The sequence below is a fragment of the Gobio gobio genome (assembly GCF_949357685.1).
Source record: "Gobio gobio genome assembly, chromosome: 1".
Lineage (NCBI taxonomy): Eukaryota > Metazoa > Chordata > Actinopteri > Cypriniformes > Gobionidae > Gobio > Gobio gobio.
Genome location: NC_137097.1, coordinates 78,503,164 through 78,522,110, shown reverse-complemented (window position 1 = coordinate 78,522,110; position 18,947 = coordinate 78,503,164). Strand labels below are relative to the sequence as shown.

The following is an 18,947-nucleotide window of genomic DNA, read 5'->3' as shown; positions in this document are numbered from 1 at the left end:
GCTTTTGATCATGTGCCTGGAGCTGCTTAAGTGACAGTAAAACACCACTTGGTGGCGCTCAAGCACAAAATGGTCTAGCCAAGCACACACTGATACAACAAAGTAATAAGTAGACAAGGAAGAAGATGAGCAGCTAATGCTGCTTGCCAGTTAACAAGAAGTGTGTGAATGGTTTTGGCAAGCACGTAAATACTGTCTCTCTTCTTCTTCTGTGAGTGTCAGAAGCGTAAAGTGCCACAGCACCAGCTTGTGTACCGGGAGTGCAATCTACTGAATGTGCACGTTCACTTGGCGTATCGCCAGTGGAAATCGTTCGGGTGTGAACACTCAAGACACGCCGAAAAAACGTCACGAAAAACGCTGGCGATAAGCGCGCGCGATATTCGTCCCGGTGTGTACAGGCCTTTATTGTGTGTGATGGGTAGATTTAGGGGTAGGGTTAGTGTAAGGGGGAGAATATACAGTTTGTACAGTATAAAAACCATTACGTCTATGGAGAGTCCCCACAAAGATACTGAACCAGACGTGTGTGTGGTTTATTATGTGCTATATTTTTGTTGTTTCTTGCTATAGTGAAGAAAGTGTCTTCAGCGGAGAAAAAAGCAAAGTTGAACCAAACTGTAAGACTCTTATCCTGGGAGAATGATCAGGCAGACACAGTGCAGTACCATAACATTCTCAAGTTTATTAAAGGGGTCATGACCATGGGTCAGTTCCAACTTATGACATCCGTGTGTTTTTTACATTCAAAAACATCATAATGAATAAGTCATAGGCTATTTTTCTACCCTGGTTTTGATGCTCTCTCATGGAACACTCTGTTTTTATAGGCGTACCGCATTGAAGACTTGGAAGTAAATGCCCACTGCTATGATTGGATAACAGTTTTGCATATTATAATGAGCTTCGGCTCCTCCGTGGTTACATGGAGAAGGACAAAATTAGATTGGAAAACATCACATTTCGACTAGTTTTTAGCTCAAATTGTATCAGAAAAAATCTCACAGCCCCCACGGTCAAATATTGTGATTCACTTTATGAAGTAGGCCTATATTAAAATCCAGATCTCCGAGACCGGTTTCGTGACTGAACCTTTTGAACAATTTTTTTTAATCAATTGGTTCACATAACATTGAATGATTAATTTGTGAAATCGACGGATTTTGCGAGTTGTTAACAAAAACACCTGAATTTGTCTCAGATTTTCAGATTAATGCGCTCGCTCAACATTTCAAGCTCTATCTTATTTGTCTGGTATTAGACGCCTCTCTTTTACAGTTTTCTAACTGGACTGCACTACTCTGCCAACACTGAGTATGAACACATTTTCTATCATGTATGCCTATGAAAGACGATCGAGCCAATAGGAATAGGTATGGGGCGGGGCGACGCGTGCAGCCCAGGATGTAAAATCATCTGAGCCTTCCCTTGGTTCGTGGTCTCCTTGATGATGTTTTGTTGGTCCAGATGAACTAATCAGATCGCATATGGACGTAACGCTGCGTTCGTCAGCTCCTTTCCGCCCATATGTTTACTCTCCTAGTAAATCTGGACGTCCCCCTTGGCACGGGGCAGCCTTCAGTCTACCCGCATGCATCCACTGTGGCTGCAGGTCAGTCTGCACTCCTGTCCTCGTCACTGCAATCACTGTGGCCGGCCCCAGATACTTTGGCTCTCTGACCTTGACTGGCTTCAGGCTCCTTATCAGCACCTGTTGGTTGGGCACAAATTGATGTGTTAATTTTTCTGAGGAGAAAGGAAATGTTAGGGAGATGTAACCATTGATAGAATTCAATTTCTCGACAAGTGTTGTGACATAATCCTCCAGGATCACTTCCATCTCACCTAAAGAAGAAACGCCAGTGCTGCCTTTGACCCATGGGGTCAGCAAAGGCCTACCCGTTAGTATTTCAAAAGGAGACATTCAGTGTTCGGAGTAACGGCATTTAAGTATAACGGCGTGTCAGGCTTTGGCTAGTATGGCTACAAACAGGGGTGGGGATGATGACACCGTTGAAGAAATATAAGAAACTATAGTGTACCTTAGCCTACAATAGCCTATCAGTAGAGCAGCTTCAAATACCTGGGTGTGAACATCTCCGAGGATCTGACCTGGACTACACACATCCAGACACAGGTGAAAAAAGCCAGGCAAAGACTGTACCACATGCGCCAGCTGAGGAAATTCAGGGTTTCACCAGCCATCCTGAAAACTTTCTATCGAGGGGCGATAGAAAGTGTCCTGACTCAGTGCATCACAGCGTGGTACGGGAACAGCACCAGTCACGACTGCAAAGCCCTGCAAAGAGTGGTGCGCTTATCCGAGCGCATCTCAGGCTCAGCTCTCCCGTCTCTGCAGGACATCTTCACCAAACGCTGCAGAGGTAGAGCTACTAAAATCATCAGAGACATTAATCACCCTGCAAACTCTCACTTCACCCTGCTGCCATCTGGTAAGCGCTTCCGTAGCCTGATGGCAAAGACTGAAAGACTCAGGAGGAGTTTCTTCCCCCAGGCCATCAGACTCCTGAACTCAGTCACGTGACTCACTTCACCCCCGCACACGCATAAACATACGGTCTTTCAACATTAACATCCACATACTGCAATTGCACTGCACTTTACTTTACGTCCCTATTGTTACTGCGTAACAACCTGTAATAAACCTTGCACATTATACTTCTTTATATATACATATTATATATTTTATGTTAACCACTTATTTTTAAGTCTACAGTTTATCTCACTTATCATCCACATATTTTTTATATTTTTATTTTTATCTTATTTCCTTTTTTTATCTTTTACTTGATTTATTTATAATTCTACTTATGTTAATACTTTTTATTCTAACTTTATTCTATTTCTATTTAATTTCTTGTAACTGTTATTTGCACTGTCCATGGAGCGGACCTGTTTACATTTCACTGCCAGTTGTATATTGTGTATATAACTGTGTATGTGACAAATAAAACTCTTGAATCTTGAATCTTGAATCTTGAATCAGTAACGTTATCACATAATTATGACAATCAAAGCGTGAGATACTGTGTGTAATATATATATATATTAGTGGTGGGCATAGATTAATTTTTTTACTCTAGATTAAAATGTCTCATTTGAGTTCTGCCGAAGGCATTCAGAATATGTGTGCTCGTAAGTGATCGTTTGTCTTTTTGTAGTTCGAATAATAAATAACTTCTGTCCGTTTAAGACCTGACGCACGCATGGATCCCAAACACGGTTCCTGTGAGCTGGTTACGACTGTGTTTACGTTAAAACTCACCAAGATGGGCATTGAGACATTTTTGAGTGTATTTGACCATTAATAAGATAGAAAAAGGAGCTCATTTTTGCACTTGTATGTCAGAGGCGGCTTTATTAAGGTGTGTGTGTGTGCGCTTCAGATGCGAGCGCGAAATCTGCAGGAATTAGTAGAATCAACGTTATGTGCAACCCCGCGCGAAATTCAGACCGGTCACACCAATACTAACAAAAGTCCAGCAGAACACCCGTTCGCAATGTTCAGAGGATTAACCGGACTGCATGAGAGGAGGCGGGTGCGTGTCACTCGCTGGAGAGGAGAGGACAGCTGATATCGATACTGTAGAAAATGAGTATTGTATCGTTTCAGATATTTCAGTATCAATACATAGCGAAATATGGGACATCCCAACCTGAAAAAAGTCATTTCAGGGAGGTATCCCGAAGACCACCCCACGGAATTAAAATTTCCCATTCAAATTTGACGCACCCTAATGTATATGGAGTGTGATAAAAATGGGACCTTGAAATTGTGGCGTTAAAGGCGACGCGAGCCGGGGTACATTTTTGGGTGAACCTACATTTTGGTCTGGTGCACCTAAATAAAAAAGTTAGGCACACCAGTGCAACCAAGGCAAAAATTAGTCTGGAGCCCTGTGTTCGTGTGGGAACTAGGAGTGAAGTGTGTTCCGCGCTTAAAACGAGCCGACTGTTAACTGTTAAAGACTGCATTCGGAAACCGTTCAGTACACGTAGTGCTGGGCGGTATACCGGTTCATACCAAATACCGGTATTTATTTTTATGATATGAATTTTGATGATACCGCAACACCGGTATGTGTCGCTAAACCAACGTTCGGAGCGCGGTGCAGCGCATCACTGTTCAAGGGGTCCCGTTTCACAGTTACACTGTAGTGAGAGCACACCTGAGATCACATCACAGCCTATGGTAAGTCACAAAACACCCCCTAGTGTTCCAACCAATCACCGACAGGGGGTGGGTGTTGTGAGGTTTTGCGCTCGTGCACAGCTGCGCGTAAAGTCGGAGCTGAAGAAGAAGCCAGCCTCGATCAACGAACAAGAGAAATTGAACATGGCTGAGTCAATCCCCAAGAGGAGGACGACGATTAGGGCGAGGGAATACCATTATGTTTTTTCCAAGACACGAATAGTTATCGGGAAGGCTTTTGAAAGCGTGTGCATGATTGTTTTTTTCATGATGCACGAAACGGGAGGGAGGGGCGAGCTAACTTGGTTTGTTTGGGATCTCGCTTCAAACACAAACAGAAGTGACGTCACCCCCAATCGCTGATACAACCTTTAATATCCAGTGTTCATTTGCTTGCCCGTAAGTGTGCATCATCAATAAGGTGTTTATTGAATCTCTTAATATCACTGTCTTACTACATTAATACTGACTACAAACCTGGTACAAATGACTGGAGGGCAATGGAGGACAGCCTTGTTTTGCCCTTCAGGTGAGAGTTCCTATAATGTTGTGACGTCACGTGAAAACTATGAATAGCAAAAAAGAAAAAAAGAGGGGAAGTAGTGAGCTCACCTCATCATCATGAAGCCTGAAACACTGTTTAGATGTCTTGAATAGTGCTGAGAGACGTGAAGTTTCTTCTCTGTGTGGATACAAATGACAGAGAATGATGATCGAACAACTGACTTTGTGGAACAAATGTCAATTTTTAAAATGAAAAGACCGTCATCATTTACTCACCCTCAAACCTGTATGAGTTTCTTTCTTCTGTTAAAAACAAAGGATGATATTTTGAAGAATATTAACAAATAGTTCCAAACAAATTACTTCCATAGTATGGAAAAAACAACTATTTGGTTACAAACATTCTTCAAAATATCATCCTCGTACAGGTTTGGAACAACATGAGGGCGAGTAAATGATTTCGTTTTTCAACTATCCCTTTAAGTATTAACCAGTATTATTAATTAAGTATTAATCAGAGTTTAATATAAATAATATAATCTAAATGTATATACCAGGCACTGATCCAGTACCTTATATCAGCTGTTCTCACAGTTGTTCAGCAGTGATGAGCTGATCTCATCCGTTTAATTAAACGTGTAGACGCTTCTCGTACTGCTCTGTCCTTCTTTCTTCAGTCTCGGGATCCTCTCTTTTGTCCGTCGCTGTTTATATTCTTCTCTCCTGTGCGTCCTCTCTCACTCTCACCTGGTCTCAGTTGTGTCCTCTTGTTGTTTTCTGTCCTCTTCATCTCTCTGTCTCCAGTGTGTCCTCTGCACCATCAGCTCCACTAAAAGATAACTGATGCAGAACCGTCTCCACCTCCGCTATGGTTTTCTCTTCCGTCTCACCTCACAACGAGGAAAGCATGCAGACCAGAAGTGGAAAGTTCTCCGTCATTAATCCATCAGGTTTTAATGGATATGTCAATGAGTCCAGAAGTATCAACTACAGACACAGCTCTCTTTTTGTTTCTCCTCTCTTGTTCTCTCCTCTTCCTCTCTCTGTCTCCTCTCTTCTTCCTCTCTCTGTCTCTGCTCTTCTTCCTCTCGTCTGAATCGCTGAGCATTTTCAATCCTCTGATGACTGTAGTGTCCTCCTCCATTCTGCTCTATCATTGAGTCAATCTTCTGCAGAAGATCATTCACCTGCTCTCTGTTATTCTGAGCTTTATTGTTGAAGACGTGAAATCTGCCTCCACACTGCTGAACTAGATCTCTTAATCTACAGTTACCCTGAATGAGTTCCTCTACAGCCTTTCCTTCTAGCTGATCTCCATGAGTGAAGAGAATGATGGAGTATTTTAACAGCTCCTGACCAAACATCATCTCAATGATCTGAGGAATCTGCTGCTCCTGCTCAGTGAACCACATATTCACAGCAAACACAATGAGAAAAGTGTGCGGTCCAGGACTGCATATATAAACACTTCTGGCTATCTCTGCCATTAAATCTTCAGGTTTCATCTGTGTTTCAAAGAATCCAGGAGTATCAACTACAGACACAGATCTGCCTGAAACAGTGGCCTGAGCAACTGAGGATTCACGGGTCACTGAACTCATTCTCTGCTCAGATCTGAACTCTTTCTGTCCCAGTATTGTGTTTCCAGCTGCACTCTTCCCAACACCACTTTTACCCAGAAGAACAATCCGTCTGGATGAAGGATACTCCAAATCTGTTGGTAGAAACAACACAAATGAATACCATTTTATGACTCACTGCAAAGTATTTAGATTTAAAAATATCCAGAATATTTATTCAATATCGGTATAAAAAACTCACTCAGTATTTTTGTAAGCAGGCCTTGAACTTGATCACTGGGTTCTTTCTTCTTGTTGTTGAACACGTGGTATCTCTGCTCATATTTCTGAACGAGTCTCTTCAGAGGTTCAGACAGATTAATGAATTCATTTATTGTCAGGTTTTCTTCCTCCAGTTCGTCTCCTCTGGTGAAGAGAATCCAGGTTTTCTCCAGCCGTTTCTCTCCCAGCAGCTTCTCAATCTTCTCCACAGTTTCTCTCTCTTCTTTAGTGAATCTGTCAGCTTTGATGACCAGCAGAAACACACAGAGACCAGATTCACATCTCTGTAAAAACCTTTCAAGCATCTGCTGAATCTCCAGTACACTCAGCTCTGTGTGACAGAATCCTGGTGTGTCGTAAACAGTGACCCGTCGTCCACACACAGTTTCAGATTCAACAGCAACATCTTGAGTGACCGATCTGGAGCTTTTCTTTGATTCAAAAGCTTGTCGTCCCAGGATTGTGTTTCCTGATGCACTCTTCCCAGCTCCCATGTTTCCCAGTAACACCAAATTCAGACCTATAATCATTTCTGCCATTTTCAAGATGTGGCCTAAAGCTAAAAGTGCTGTAAGACAAAAATTAACTCATTTAGCAGAGATGAAAATAAAATGGCCTGCCATAAATAAAACCTGACATGCCATTATGTTCATTTAGTAGGGGTGTCAGAAAATATCGGTACACGTGAATATTGCAATATTATGTTTGGCGATACTGTATCGATTCTCAAAAACACTGTATCGATATTTATACATTTACATCCAAGATTCGTGGCTTTGTGTTTGGTTTAAACCAGACTGTATAAAACCCAGCCGCTAGATGGCAGTGTTATCTCAGAACGTAACTGACGCGTAGCCGGAGAAGCACGAGATGAAGGTGTGTGCATCGCTAGTGTGTGCATTAGCAAACCCAGCTCACAAGACGATAGAATTATAGGACTCATTTTGGCTTCAGGTATAAAGAAGCCACTAAGGAAATTGTCAAGAGTCATCTTGTTTGCAAAATAGGCCAAGTCCAATACTCGGGAAACGCATCGAATCTGAGAGTTCGCTTAACATCCCGACGTCACCCGCGCTGCTGAGAAGTTTTGATAGGATATGTACAACACGTTTTCCTCTCAGTAACAAAATAAACACACAACAGAATTGACAGCGCTGGCAGCAGAACGAAAGCATCTGATCTGAGCGATGTGGATATGGATGCACCAGCTCTGCAGTTCAGTGCTTTAAATAGCACTTTATACAATAGACTGCTTTAAAGCAAACAGCTTTACAGTATTAAATATAAAACAAACAGTCATTCAGTCATGGGATGGACTATGCACTTTCTGTTGTTAACTAGTTTGAAAATGAAAAACAACAATCGCAATATATAACAATATATTGTATCATAACCCCTGTATCGTGATATGTATTGTATCGCCAGATGCTTGGCTAGGGATGGGTATCATTAAGGTTTTAACGGTATTACTACTCTTACCGATACTGCTTATCGATCCAGTACTTTAACGGTATTCTTATCGGTTCTATTTTATATATTTTTTAATTAAAAAAAATAATAATCAACATAATTAACATTGCTTTATAATCTGAAAAGTTAAATATCTATAGCAAACGAAACAGCAAACGATCATCTATTGGTAAATGGAGCAGTGAGCAGGCATTTTTTGGTGTTTTACATGCATAAGATACAATATAAGATCTGTCGACGTTGTACACACAGAATGTGGCGGTTGGTCTGTGTTTTATTTGTCCTGCCCCTCCTCCACTGTGATTGGACGACTGGGTGAAAAGGGACAGTGATGAGCGCTGCGCTTTACTCAAAGTTGAACATTCTTCAACTCTCGGCCACCAGTAAAAAAAGTGTGAGTGTGAAATACTCGCTCAGTCCCCCGTACGCTCATGGCGTTCTAAAAACGCGGCGCTCCCATTGAAAACAATTGAATACACAAGCCAGCCGTGTGAAAAAACACTTTGGTGGTCAATGTTAAGGCTTTGGCGGCCTTAACATTGAGTAATACGGCCTACAAAGAAATCGAATAAAGTAATGAAATGTAAAATAACGCTCCATAGTTTTCATTGTATAATTCATAGATTAATTCTTAATAAAGCTTAAGTTATTCATTCAAGAGCTGTGATTATTTTCTCTTTGCCTGTTTGTTTGATTCACATTAATGGCTCAATCGTCAGCAGGTTTATTAGACGCTGCCCCTTTAAGACCGAATGCAGATCTAATAATATCATATTCTCCCATTTCTCCAAACTATTTACGCCCATTTAAGACATAAACTGTGTTTTAGGGAGTACTCTCCAATCCTGTCATTTTGACAGTCTATTTGTTGTGTATTAGATGGTTTAGACACGCACACAAAGCCTATAAATGTGCAACTCGGTCCATTTCACAGCGCGTGCGGTGCACTATTGGAAGTTGGAAACAGCGTCTCTTCCGTGGATTATTGTGCATTTAATAGCTCTTTTTATCACCAAACACGTCCTGCATTTTAGCAACAGTAGACACTGCTTTTTACAACAATCACTGATTCTGACGTTAAGTTTAGGTTTAGGGAGAAATGACAGCTCTGCTGCTGTGAAGGGAAGGAAGTTGCGCTCGACGGAACACGGCTAGTTTATAATAGTTTTACCACGTATCTTATTTTTATAATCCTTGGAAGTAATGCTCGAAAATAAATTTATATTAATATCACAGCCGTAAAGTGTAACCAGACTAAACTTTTGTTTAGCTCTCTCACTCTCTGTATGTATGAAAAATGTATCACAGAATTTTTTTAAGTGTAAGTAAGTGTATTTTAAGTAAGTGTATTTTCTTCATTTCTCCAGTACTGACAGCAGAACCGAAAGCTCTGACGCTAATCGATACTGCAGTCTTTCATAATTTAGCACCGGGGATCATTTAATACCGGTTTTCGGTACCCATCCCTATTCTTGGCAATACACAGCCCTATAATTTAGTACATACAGAGTGGCTGAAGGGATCTTGCATATTTTCTTGGTGCTTCATTGCATCTCTGATTCCCTTACTTTTGTATTACTTTGATTCCAATTCTAAATGACCCCACATTTAGATTCTAGTTCCAATCATTTAATGACCATCATTTAAACATCACATTTTGGGATAATGATTATACCAGTTATTTAACTCTTTTAATAAGCAGATTTCACTGACACAATGTTGAGGAGTCCATTCATAGTCAACGGTTGCAGGGTTTTCCATTCAGTAAACCCAAAATTGTAAATTCTGTCATTCTGTAAGACCTTCGTTTATCTTCGGAACACGAATGAAGATATTTTTCTTGGTCTCTGCGGTCTCACGGGTTGGGATGGACATGAGGGTGAAGAATTAATGACAGAATATACATTTTTATAAAAACTAACCCTTTAAGGGAGGCGTTATAAAAAAACATGAAACAATAAAAAAACATTTAAATTAATATAATGTTGCACAATTAAAATGAAACCGCCGCTGGCGAGAGCGTCAAAGTGTCAGGAAGTCATCCTGACAGCTCCGGCAAGAGCGGCGCAACTTGGTCGATTTGGGCGTCGAGGAGAATTTAAATCAGCACAACCTTATGGTAATGAGCTATGACACGGTTCTGCAGCAACCGGCCAGCAACCAATGGGAATGTAGCAGTGCTCCACTTGAGATGATCCCAGAGAACGCTGTCCTGGAAATTTTGGTTCCGACCACATTCGTTCCCAAGCAAAAAATGGCAGAGAGGTTGATCATTGCTGTGGCGGGTTTGATGAGAAGGCGCGCAACATTATTTATAGGCTTGTTTTTCAGCGGAAATGCAATTAATTTGTTTAAAACAACACCGATTTGACCACTTGCATTAATGCTGCACTTCACTCGGGACAGTGATTGTAATGTAGGCTGTACACAAATTAATGTTAAAGTTAATTAAAGACCAATGCTAGCAAACGTCTCCTATAAATTGCATGTTGAAATTAGACTAGCACTGAACCATGAACACAAAAGCCACACCACACAAATGGCTTTTAATTGGTTTATTTCGCTAGCAAACATGTTAAGTGCTTTCAATCGATCAGTTTTTTTTAATATATATATATATATATATATATATATATATATATATATATACACACACACATTTTATACATTTAATTAATTTCATGGAGGTTAACTTATACAGTCATACCCTACTTGTGGTCAGGCCGATCAACATGATTGTTTGCTTTGCAGTCCCTTTAAATAAAGTTCAAAAAAGACGTCAAATGCGTCGACGTCAAGCGCATCCACGGCTCTTTCTACAGAATCGATGGTAGGGCGGCCAGAGCGAAGTTTGAGACTCTCGCCAGCGGCAGTGTCAACGCACAGTAAGAAACACAGCCTCTATTGTTATTGATTCTTTGCGGACGTCTACTAGAAGTTAAGTTTGGGCCACAAAAGCATGCATGCGCAGTAACGTTGTTTATGTTGTTGCTGTTGAAACCATCTATATTAGGGAGTGGAAATGGCTAATAAGTCAATAAGTGCTCCTCTGCCACCATCTACTGGTTATTGTGGTAATTTCATGTATTTTTAAATAAAAGTGCTTGTTTGCCACAAAGTGGTCTACACCTTTAAACTTTTAGTTTACAAAATATCACATTAAAATAACATTCAAATTGGATAATATTTAGAGCTTTGAAGTGCTGGAAAAAGTGTGAAGCACCTGAAATCCCAATCTCAAAAGGTTGTACGAACCCTGAGATGAATAATGACAACAACAAAAAAACATTTGGCTATTTCTCTTTCACAATAATACCATGGTGTGTTACCACATTAAATCCATGAGCTTCAAGCTAATGCGTTAGCATTTAACATACCCTATCATGCGCTGACATATGCGTGTGCGTCCTCAGCGCAAAACATTCATCTACAGGTTATGTTCTTATCTGTGAATGTTACTAATTCACATTTCCATTTTGCATGAAAGCGCATCCTAACCGTTCTAAACTTAACTAGTGGCGTGTTCCTTTAAATGCTGAATTCTCCTTTTTTTTATCTAAGCAATGATGCATTATTATGTATGTTAAATTCAGTACTGCATTACTAATTTGGTTCGTTGGGTAATTTTTATTTGTTTATTTGTTAATTTCTAATTCTACTCAAAAAAATATATGATGAACAGAAACAAACAGATCGCAGATCACGTGGGTAGGGTACTTTTTACTGTGTGTGTGTGTGTGTGTGTGTAAGTGACCGTGTGTGTGTGTGTGTGTGTGTGTGTGTGTGTGTAAGTGACCGTGTGTGTGTAAGTGACCATGTCTGTCAGCCACCACCAAAGACTATTTTTGACCCAGGAAAATGTGAATGTGAGTGTATCACTGTGTTAGTGAATTTAGGGCATTTAAGTAGATTTTATAAACGTGTTTAAGAAACAAACATGACTGGTGTGCATCTGAGACAAGACTGACCTACTTTTAAGATATTTCAGTGGTCAAAACAGCTCTAGATCTTAAGCCTTGACCGTGAAACGATGGGATAGTGCTGTAACTGTACCCTATCATAAGAGTAAACAATCAAACACTATAGCAGATATCATTTGCCGTTTTTACACAAGTCAAAATAAGAGTTAGGGGGAAAAAACATGATTTTAAACTTACCTTACAGAAATACTTTGAGGTAATACTTGAGCTTAGAATCGTCGCGCTGTACGAACTGTTTCCATTTTGTTTTCAGTGGAAATGGCCTTTGCTAGTAGGCTAGCATCGCAAGCACAAAACTGAGAGGAAAAGGAAAGCAAAGCCACTTCTTCCTTTGGTTGGCAACCAACTTAGAGGAGCATTACCGCCACCTACCCGACTGGAGTGTGGAGCTCGTCAGATATTTCATTAAATGTTGGTAGTAAATCCCCAAGGAATTACCTTCTAAGAGACTTTTAACAGTAATATTTACTTTAAGTCTCTTTTCAGCAAAGTCGTTTATTCTTTTGAGGTTTTATTGGAGGCAGCTAACAACAAACTTCTACTTCTTTTATAGAATATCAACTAGTTCAAACGGCACCTTTATCTTTCTGAGATGTTGAATCAGAATGCTTCTTTCTGCCACATTTTTGACACTGGAGTATAATATGTTCCATAACATTACACAGCAAACCTGACCCATACCTAAAGTAATGTACTTTTAATTGGTGAGACAACGTTCTGTTATTAAACAACCCCTTTACAGCAAAAAGAAATTCAAAATTTCTGAAGGGAGCTTCTGAGAGAGAAGTAGAAAACAGGTGAATAATTTTCCCAATATTATTCAAATATTTTCAAAATGTATTAAATTCAAGGCATTGACATCCAAACATAAGGGGCACTGTATGAGCAACATTAAATAAGTAAACCTAAAAACACAAATTCTGTTATCTTAAGATATTATTTTCTGTACATTCTTCCTTCTCTTTTCTGCATTTCACCTCTGCTGTAGCTTGTTTTCCTTTTAATAAACCTGGCATTATATACTAAATATTGTGTGAGAAATCACTTGTTATGTTCCCAAGTCACTGAAAGAACTGGATTTAGGTGTCAGCTCGCGTCCTATGCAACACAGTCTCGAATTGCTTTGGAATCTGGACACAGACTGCTTCAACTTCCACGTCCAGAAGGATAAAAGGCCTTACACTAGGCGTGGACTGCTGTTATAAACAGGTTGTACGACCCACTAGGATTGGTGGCCCCCATCACAGTTCAAGGCAAAGTACTACTAGGGCAACCAAGATTCATGAAATCTTCATCTTCCTCTAACTTTATTCTGGTTAGGTCCAGATTTCTCAGCAGTTGTTGTACGTTGCGGAAAAAAAAGCGCAGCTGAATGTCTATTCACGCCACACTACAGGCAAGCAGTTTATACCATAGGCTATTATCCGTCAAAAACAGATTCGTCACGCAACAACTTCTTACGCAAATTAAATTGAGGGGAGCCATTAGGAAGTTTGGTCTGATTTATTTATTTGTTTACAAAATAACAATTCAAAATGCCTTAAAATCACTACATTACATGCATATTTACATTTGTGCTGAAAATATAATTGATTAAAAATACATTTAGTAAAATCTTTCAGTCGTCAGCCCCCCCCCCCCCCCCCCCTGAAAAAACGTTATATTACAAATGTTACATAAACTGTATAGACATTAACATTCAAATCTTCTTGAAGATCTTCATCTGTATTTTCCTGTTAGTATAAGTAAACAATCATATTACTAGGATGTGAATAACATTTGAATCCTCTTGAAGATCTTCATCAGTATTGTATCGGGAGTATAAGTCCGTTCTGTCTCCAGTCTGAACTCTCTGAGCTTCGCTTCATAATATCGCTTGTACTCCTTCATTTTAATCTTGTTCCTCTGATTCAGCTCTTCCAGCTCTTTGATCTTCTCTTGTTTCTCTTGTTCAGATACTGTTAAAGTCTCTATTATCTCTTGTAGTTTTCTCAGTTCCCTCTCTTTCTCTTGTAGTTTCTTCTCATATTCTCGTCTCAGTTCCTCTTCTTTGGTTTTCAGCATGAGCTCCACTTCCTGGTAAGAGTCGCTGGTGTAAAATCCTCCTCCATTAGCAGTGATCATGGCATCTATCTTCTCCAGGAGCTCCACAACCTGATTACGATCCTCCATGTCTTTATTGTTGAAGACGTGATATCTTCCTCCACAGCGACTCAGGATTTGTTTCAGATCCTCACTGGCTTCACTCACATATTCTTCAATAGAGCCGGTCAGTTCATCACCGCAAGTGAAGAGGACGATTGTGTGTTTATCTGCTTCTTCTCCGAATATAGCTCTGATCTTCTCCACAGAAAATCTCTCTTCTTCAGCGAATTTACCCACTTTAATGACCAGGATGATGGCGTGAGGTCCAGGCGCCGTCATGTTTATACACTTACTGATCTTCTGTTTCAGAAGATCCTCCTCTGAAATATCTGTGTCAAACATGCCAGGAGTATCTACCACTGTAATTTCTCTTCCAGCCACTTCTCCAGTTTCTTTCCCACAATCTTTGGTCACAGATGAAGGGCTTTTGGCAGCTATGAAGGCTTTTTTCCCCAGGATGGTGTTTCCAGATGAGCTTTTACCTGCTCCAGTCATTCCCACCAGCACCAGTCTCAAGGACACTAGAGAGAGCGTGTGTGTGTGTGTGTGTGTGTGTGTGTGTGTGTGTGTGTGTGTGTGTGTGTGTGTGTGTGTGTGTGTGTGAGAGAGAGAGAGAGAGAGAGAGAGAGAGAGAGAGAGAAGCTCATCAAAAACAATTACATAAATCATAGAGCAAACAAACAGGCATATTGTGAATGTGTATACTCACTATTCGGTTGCTCAATACCAAAGCTTCCCCTTCTACCTACAAAAAGGAGAAAATTTAATTAATTTAAAGAATTTTTCTAAAATAATTAAAAGAGATGCTGAGAGGCAGCTTTTTGACTGAATACAAAAACTAGTTCAATGCAGGGGCGGAGCTAGGGGTGGCTATCCTTGGCCTAAGCTTGGCCACCCCACTCACTACTGCTGTTTCTGTCTCTTTTTTTCTTGACGAGAATTGTGTTTGTTTAAAAGCAGAACCGTCTCTTCTCAGAAAAAAAATAAGAGTACAAAATTGTACCTTTTAAGGCCGTCACTGGGGTGGGACCCTTAAAGGTAGGGTAGGTAAGAATAGGTTAAAAAACTTTTTTTCCAAATTTGTTTAAACTTTCTTTATATATCAATACATAATTAAAATGTCAGTACTCTGAAAAAGAAAGTATAAAAATGGAGTGTCTGTAGACCTCTCACGACTGTTTTAAAGACAGCTCACTATTTCCATTCACTCCACCTTCTCCCTTCTGGGCTCTTTCCAAAGCCACGCCCCCAAAACACATGAACGCGCTACGCCGACCGCTCAGCTGGAAGACGCATTATTTACCTGAGACGAGCGGAGAAGAAGGAGCGGAGTGCATATGTAGTGACATCATGTCAGAATCACATGTAATAAAAAATCTTACTTTATCATTATAAATATAAACTTATATTCTTATGAATATAAGATGTCTTTTAGTACTCACTATCAAGCTAGAATACCGATACTGGTAAAGTTTAAAATATATTTTTGTTTGATTTGGTAACGAGCTAGTTATATTTATAAGCCAAAGCTACACTCCGGAGACAAATACCGCATCGTCGGCTCGAGACCGGGCAACTAGGGTCCGAGGAAGTAGAGGCGGAGGACGGGGTGGTCGAAGTGCAGGGCAAGGAGCACTTAGTTTAGGACAAGAGGACCTGCGTCGAGTCTTGACTCTTGAACTCCTCAAATCAAACGGGTGCGCGCATGTGGGCAGATCATCTAGCAAAAGTGGCGGTAGCCATGGTAGTGAGAGAGAGTGACAGTCGCCCAAGCCAATCACTTGTTTCGTCCCGAACGAAAATAATGAGCGGTGTTTATTGCAGATTAAAAAGTCTAGAGTCACTCGATTTTTATACTCTCTTTTTCAGAGTATTTACATTTTAATTATGTATTGACATATAAAGAAAGTTTAAACAAATTTGGACAAAAGTTTTTTAAGATAATTCTTACCTACCCTACCTTTAAGGGCACATTTTTGTACCTCTAAGTTAAGGGTAGGCAAGTTCGGTCCTTGAGAGCTGATGTCCTGCAGAGTTTAGCTCCAAACCTACTAAGCCACCACATTATAAAACTCATGGCTCCCAGCATGCATTGCAGCATTAAGTAGGTCACGATTGTTGAGATTTATATGCTGATTCTTGATATCTGTGAGCGTCTAAACATTTTCCCTCTAGAATATATTTAAAAATCAAAGTTCAGAATGTGGCAAGAAAGTATTGTTGGTGGATATTATTTATTAATATTTTTAGTCAGTGATTTAGTCAAACATTTTTCTTCATGTCAGTTTTTGTTCATGGCTTCAGTTGATTAGAACAGCTTATGTGTTTGGTTAACACTGTAACACCCAACTAAATGAGACACTGATCACCATAATGGTGACTCACATCTACTGTAACTTTACTTCTAACTTCAACTGTTCTCGGAGCAGCCTCAACTCTGATTGGTACTGTTTACTAACTGGGGTGGGACTTGCGGTTCTATTGGGTCTCTCTGCTGTTTGCCGCTGATTGAGCTGAAAAAAATAATAACCATTGGACTAAACCATTTTTTAGGGAGAGGAGAGAGAGGAGATTTGGAAAACTTCTTTATCAAAATTGTATGTTTTTGTGGTTTTCATTGAACTATCAGGCATAATGTTTATACTGTATTGATTCATAAGAGTAGGGAAATATATATAGCAGAGGTCTTCAGCCCTGACTTCAGGACCCACTGTCCTGCAGAGTTTAGCTCCAACCCTATTTAAAGACAGGTGACGCTAATCAAGCTCTTCAGGATCACTTGTTGAAAATACACAGGGAGTTGTGCTGAAGCAGGTTGGAAATACACTTTGCAGGACAGTACCCAGGGTTGAAGACCTCTGATATAGAGCATAACTACTGTATTTAGTGGGGCCCCCTGGGCAGTGGGGGCCTATAATTGTCACCACCTTTCACCCCACTAGATACGGCTCAATAATGTGCGTAGTTCTGATCTATTGTCTTAAGATAATATAACTTATTCTTAATTGTAACAGTTAGTTTCTCGAAGGCTATATGCTTAATGTGTAGCTCTATTTGACACATTTTGTAGGGTCCCTGCTCCACGTCTCTATCTCTACTAAGGGGTCCTTGCCCTGAAAAACGTTTAAAACCCATGACACTCAAAAAAATAACTCATTGGACAAACTCAATTTAATTGAGGGCAGGTTTTCCATCCAATAAATATGTGTAGCCCCAACTCATAAAAAAGTTGGTCCAACTCAATTTTATCAAATACAGTTTAAATTATATTTATATATTTATAACATGACTTTTTTATACTTGTCAAACTTAAATTAAAAAAATTAATTGGAAAAACAATTATAAGCAGATACATTCATCATAATACACAATGTATATAATTAAATATAATAAAATATCACTCCTGACATTAGCATTAATCACTGAGTGACCACAGGCTAAGCCACTCTTCAGCATAACGGCACAATTAAAAAAACATTACAGAAACTCCTCTAAATGTCCAACATAACCAAACATTAAACACTAACATTAACTAACAACATAATTCCCTTTACAGAAAGACACATAAAATAACACTTTAACCCCTACATTTACTCTCCTAATGGAGTCCCTTGCAAAGCATGATGGGAACTACACATCCACTGCCAAGTTAGTTATGTCAACACAAATATTTCATGTAGTTTTCACACAACTTATTTGGAAGTTATATCTGGAATTTGGAAGATATCACTGAACATTTATTTAACCATAGCAAAAGTAAATGTGTTGTTTATTTCTTATCTCTGTTTTTTGAGTTTATTTAAAATAAGACAAATCTGACATTATTGTAATCTTATATCTGTTATGTAACAGTTGAGATCGTTCTTTAATGCTGATCTAACAGCAGAAGACACGAGTCGAGGTTAATCCCAGTTGAGCAGATAACGTTAGTGTTTAATGCATGTGAGCCCCTATTAGAAATATGATATTATATTCTATACTTTTATTAATTCTATTGAGAAACCATGAGATAAAGGTAATAATGACAGAGTCAATGTTCAGACGTTATTCATTATTATGTTTTGAACTATGCTGTATAGCTGTATTTAGAGATGTTTGTTGTCAAACTATACTAACTAACTTTTTTATAGGTTTAATAATTAAAAAAGTCATTATTTTATTTTAAAAAAAGTTAATAATTGTATTTTATTGACAAAATATTTTAGTTTGTCTTTGTATATATTTGTTTCTCGATCATATCAGATCTGTCATATGCTCATGTTACCCCACCTGTGGGGCATGTTGTCACATTTCGCTTCCATTCTTTCAGGGTAAATCAAGAAAAAAGTACACACTGTATTATGAAACACAACCACATAACTGTACTAGACATGTGAGAAATGAATGTGAAATACCCCAAGAGGATTTACACAAACTGAGAAAGTCAAAAAGCATTAGGTTGTGCCCCGCTATCCCCTATTCATAATGAAATAACTGAAAGTGGGAGAAACGACTAACGGAAGCTCAAATAAAAGTAGGCCCTTTTCAGATCTGGAGGTAAACAACACTACGCATTGAAATCGAAAGTAAAAACTTACGCACTTATATGTAGGCGTATGTAGTCTCAAATTCTTCTTAAAGACAGAAAGTTACCTGCTATCTCTGTTGTGGCGCTCGACGAGGCCATGTTTCACATTTATAATGGCGAATCTCAATAATCTGAGGTCGACAGTGCGGGCGGGGAGGAGCTGCAGACGGAGACGTGAAGTCTCTGCTTCCCGTAGTGACGCTCGCGCTGTGTGTTTGCGTCACAGC

General features: G+C 39.6%; 2 protein-coding genes across 3 annotated transcripts; both read right to left on the bottom strand.

Moving 5' to 3' along the window:
* Positions 1 to 666: 666 nt before the first annotated feature.
* Positions 667 to 12,334, bottom strand: LOC307125588 (GTPase IMAP family member 8-like). The gene is made up of 5 exons (XM_079815557.1): positions 12,186 to 12,334; positions 6,539 to 7,126; positions 5,290 to 6,431; positions 4,826 to 4,895; positions 667 to 1,711 (listed from the first exon to the last, which is right to left on the bottom strand). The coding sequence occupies exons 2-3, from the start codon at positions 7,095 to 7,097 to the stop codon at positions 5,701 to 5,703; spliced, it is 1,290 nt and encodes a 429-aa protein (XP_079671683.1). The 5' UTR covers positions 7,098 to 7,126; positions 12,186 to 12,334; the 3' UTR covers positions 667 to 1,711; positions 4,826 to 4,895; positions 5,290 to 5,700.
* A 1,162-nt stretch (positions 12,335 to 13,496) lies between these two features.
* Positions 13,497 to 18,946, bottom strand: LOC307125640 (GTPase IMAP family member 7-like). Of its 2 annotated transcripts, none has more exons than XM_079815669.1 (3): positions 18,786 to 18,946; positions 14,863 to 14,898; positions 13,497 to 14,674 (listed from the first exon to the last, which is right to left on the bottom strand). In XM_079815669.1, exons 1-3 carry the CDS (start codon positions 18,817 to 18,819, stop codon positions 13,770 to 13,772), a joined length of 975 nt encoding a protein of 324 aa, XP_079671795.1. In that variant the 5' UTR covers positions 18,820 to 18,946; the 3' UTR covers positions 13,497 to 13,769. The 2 variants fall into 2 exon arrangements, with proteins under 2 accessions (XP_079671795.1, XP_079671796.1); XM_079815670.1 differs by having other exon boundaries at positions 18,735 to 18,867.
* Between the last annotated feature and the right edge of the window lies 1 nt (position 18,947).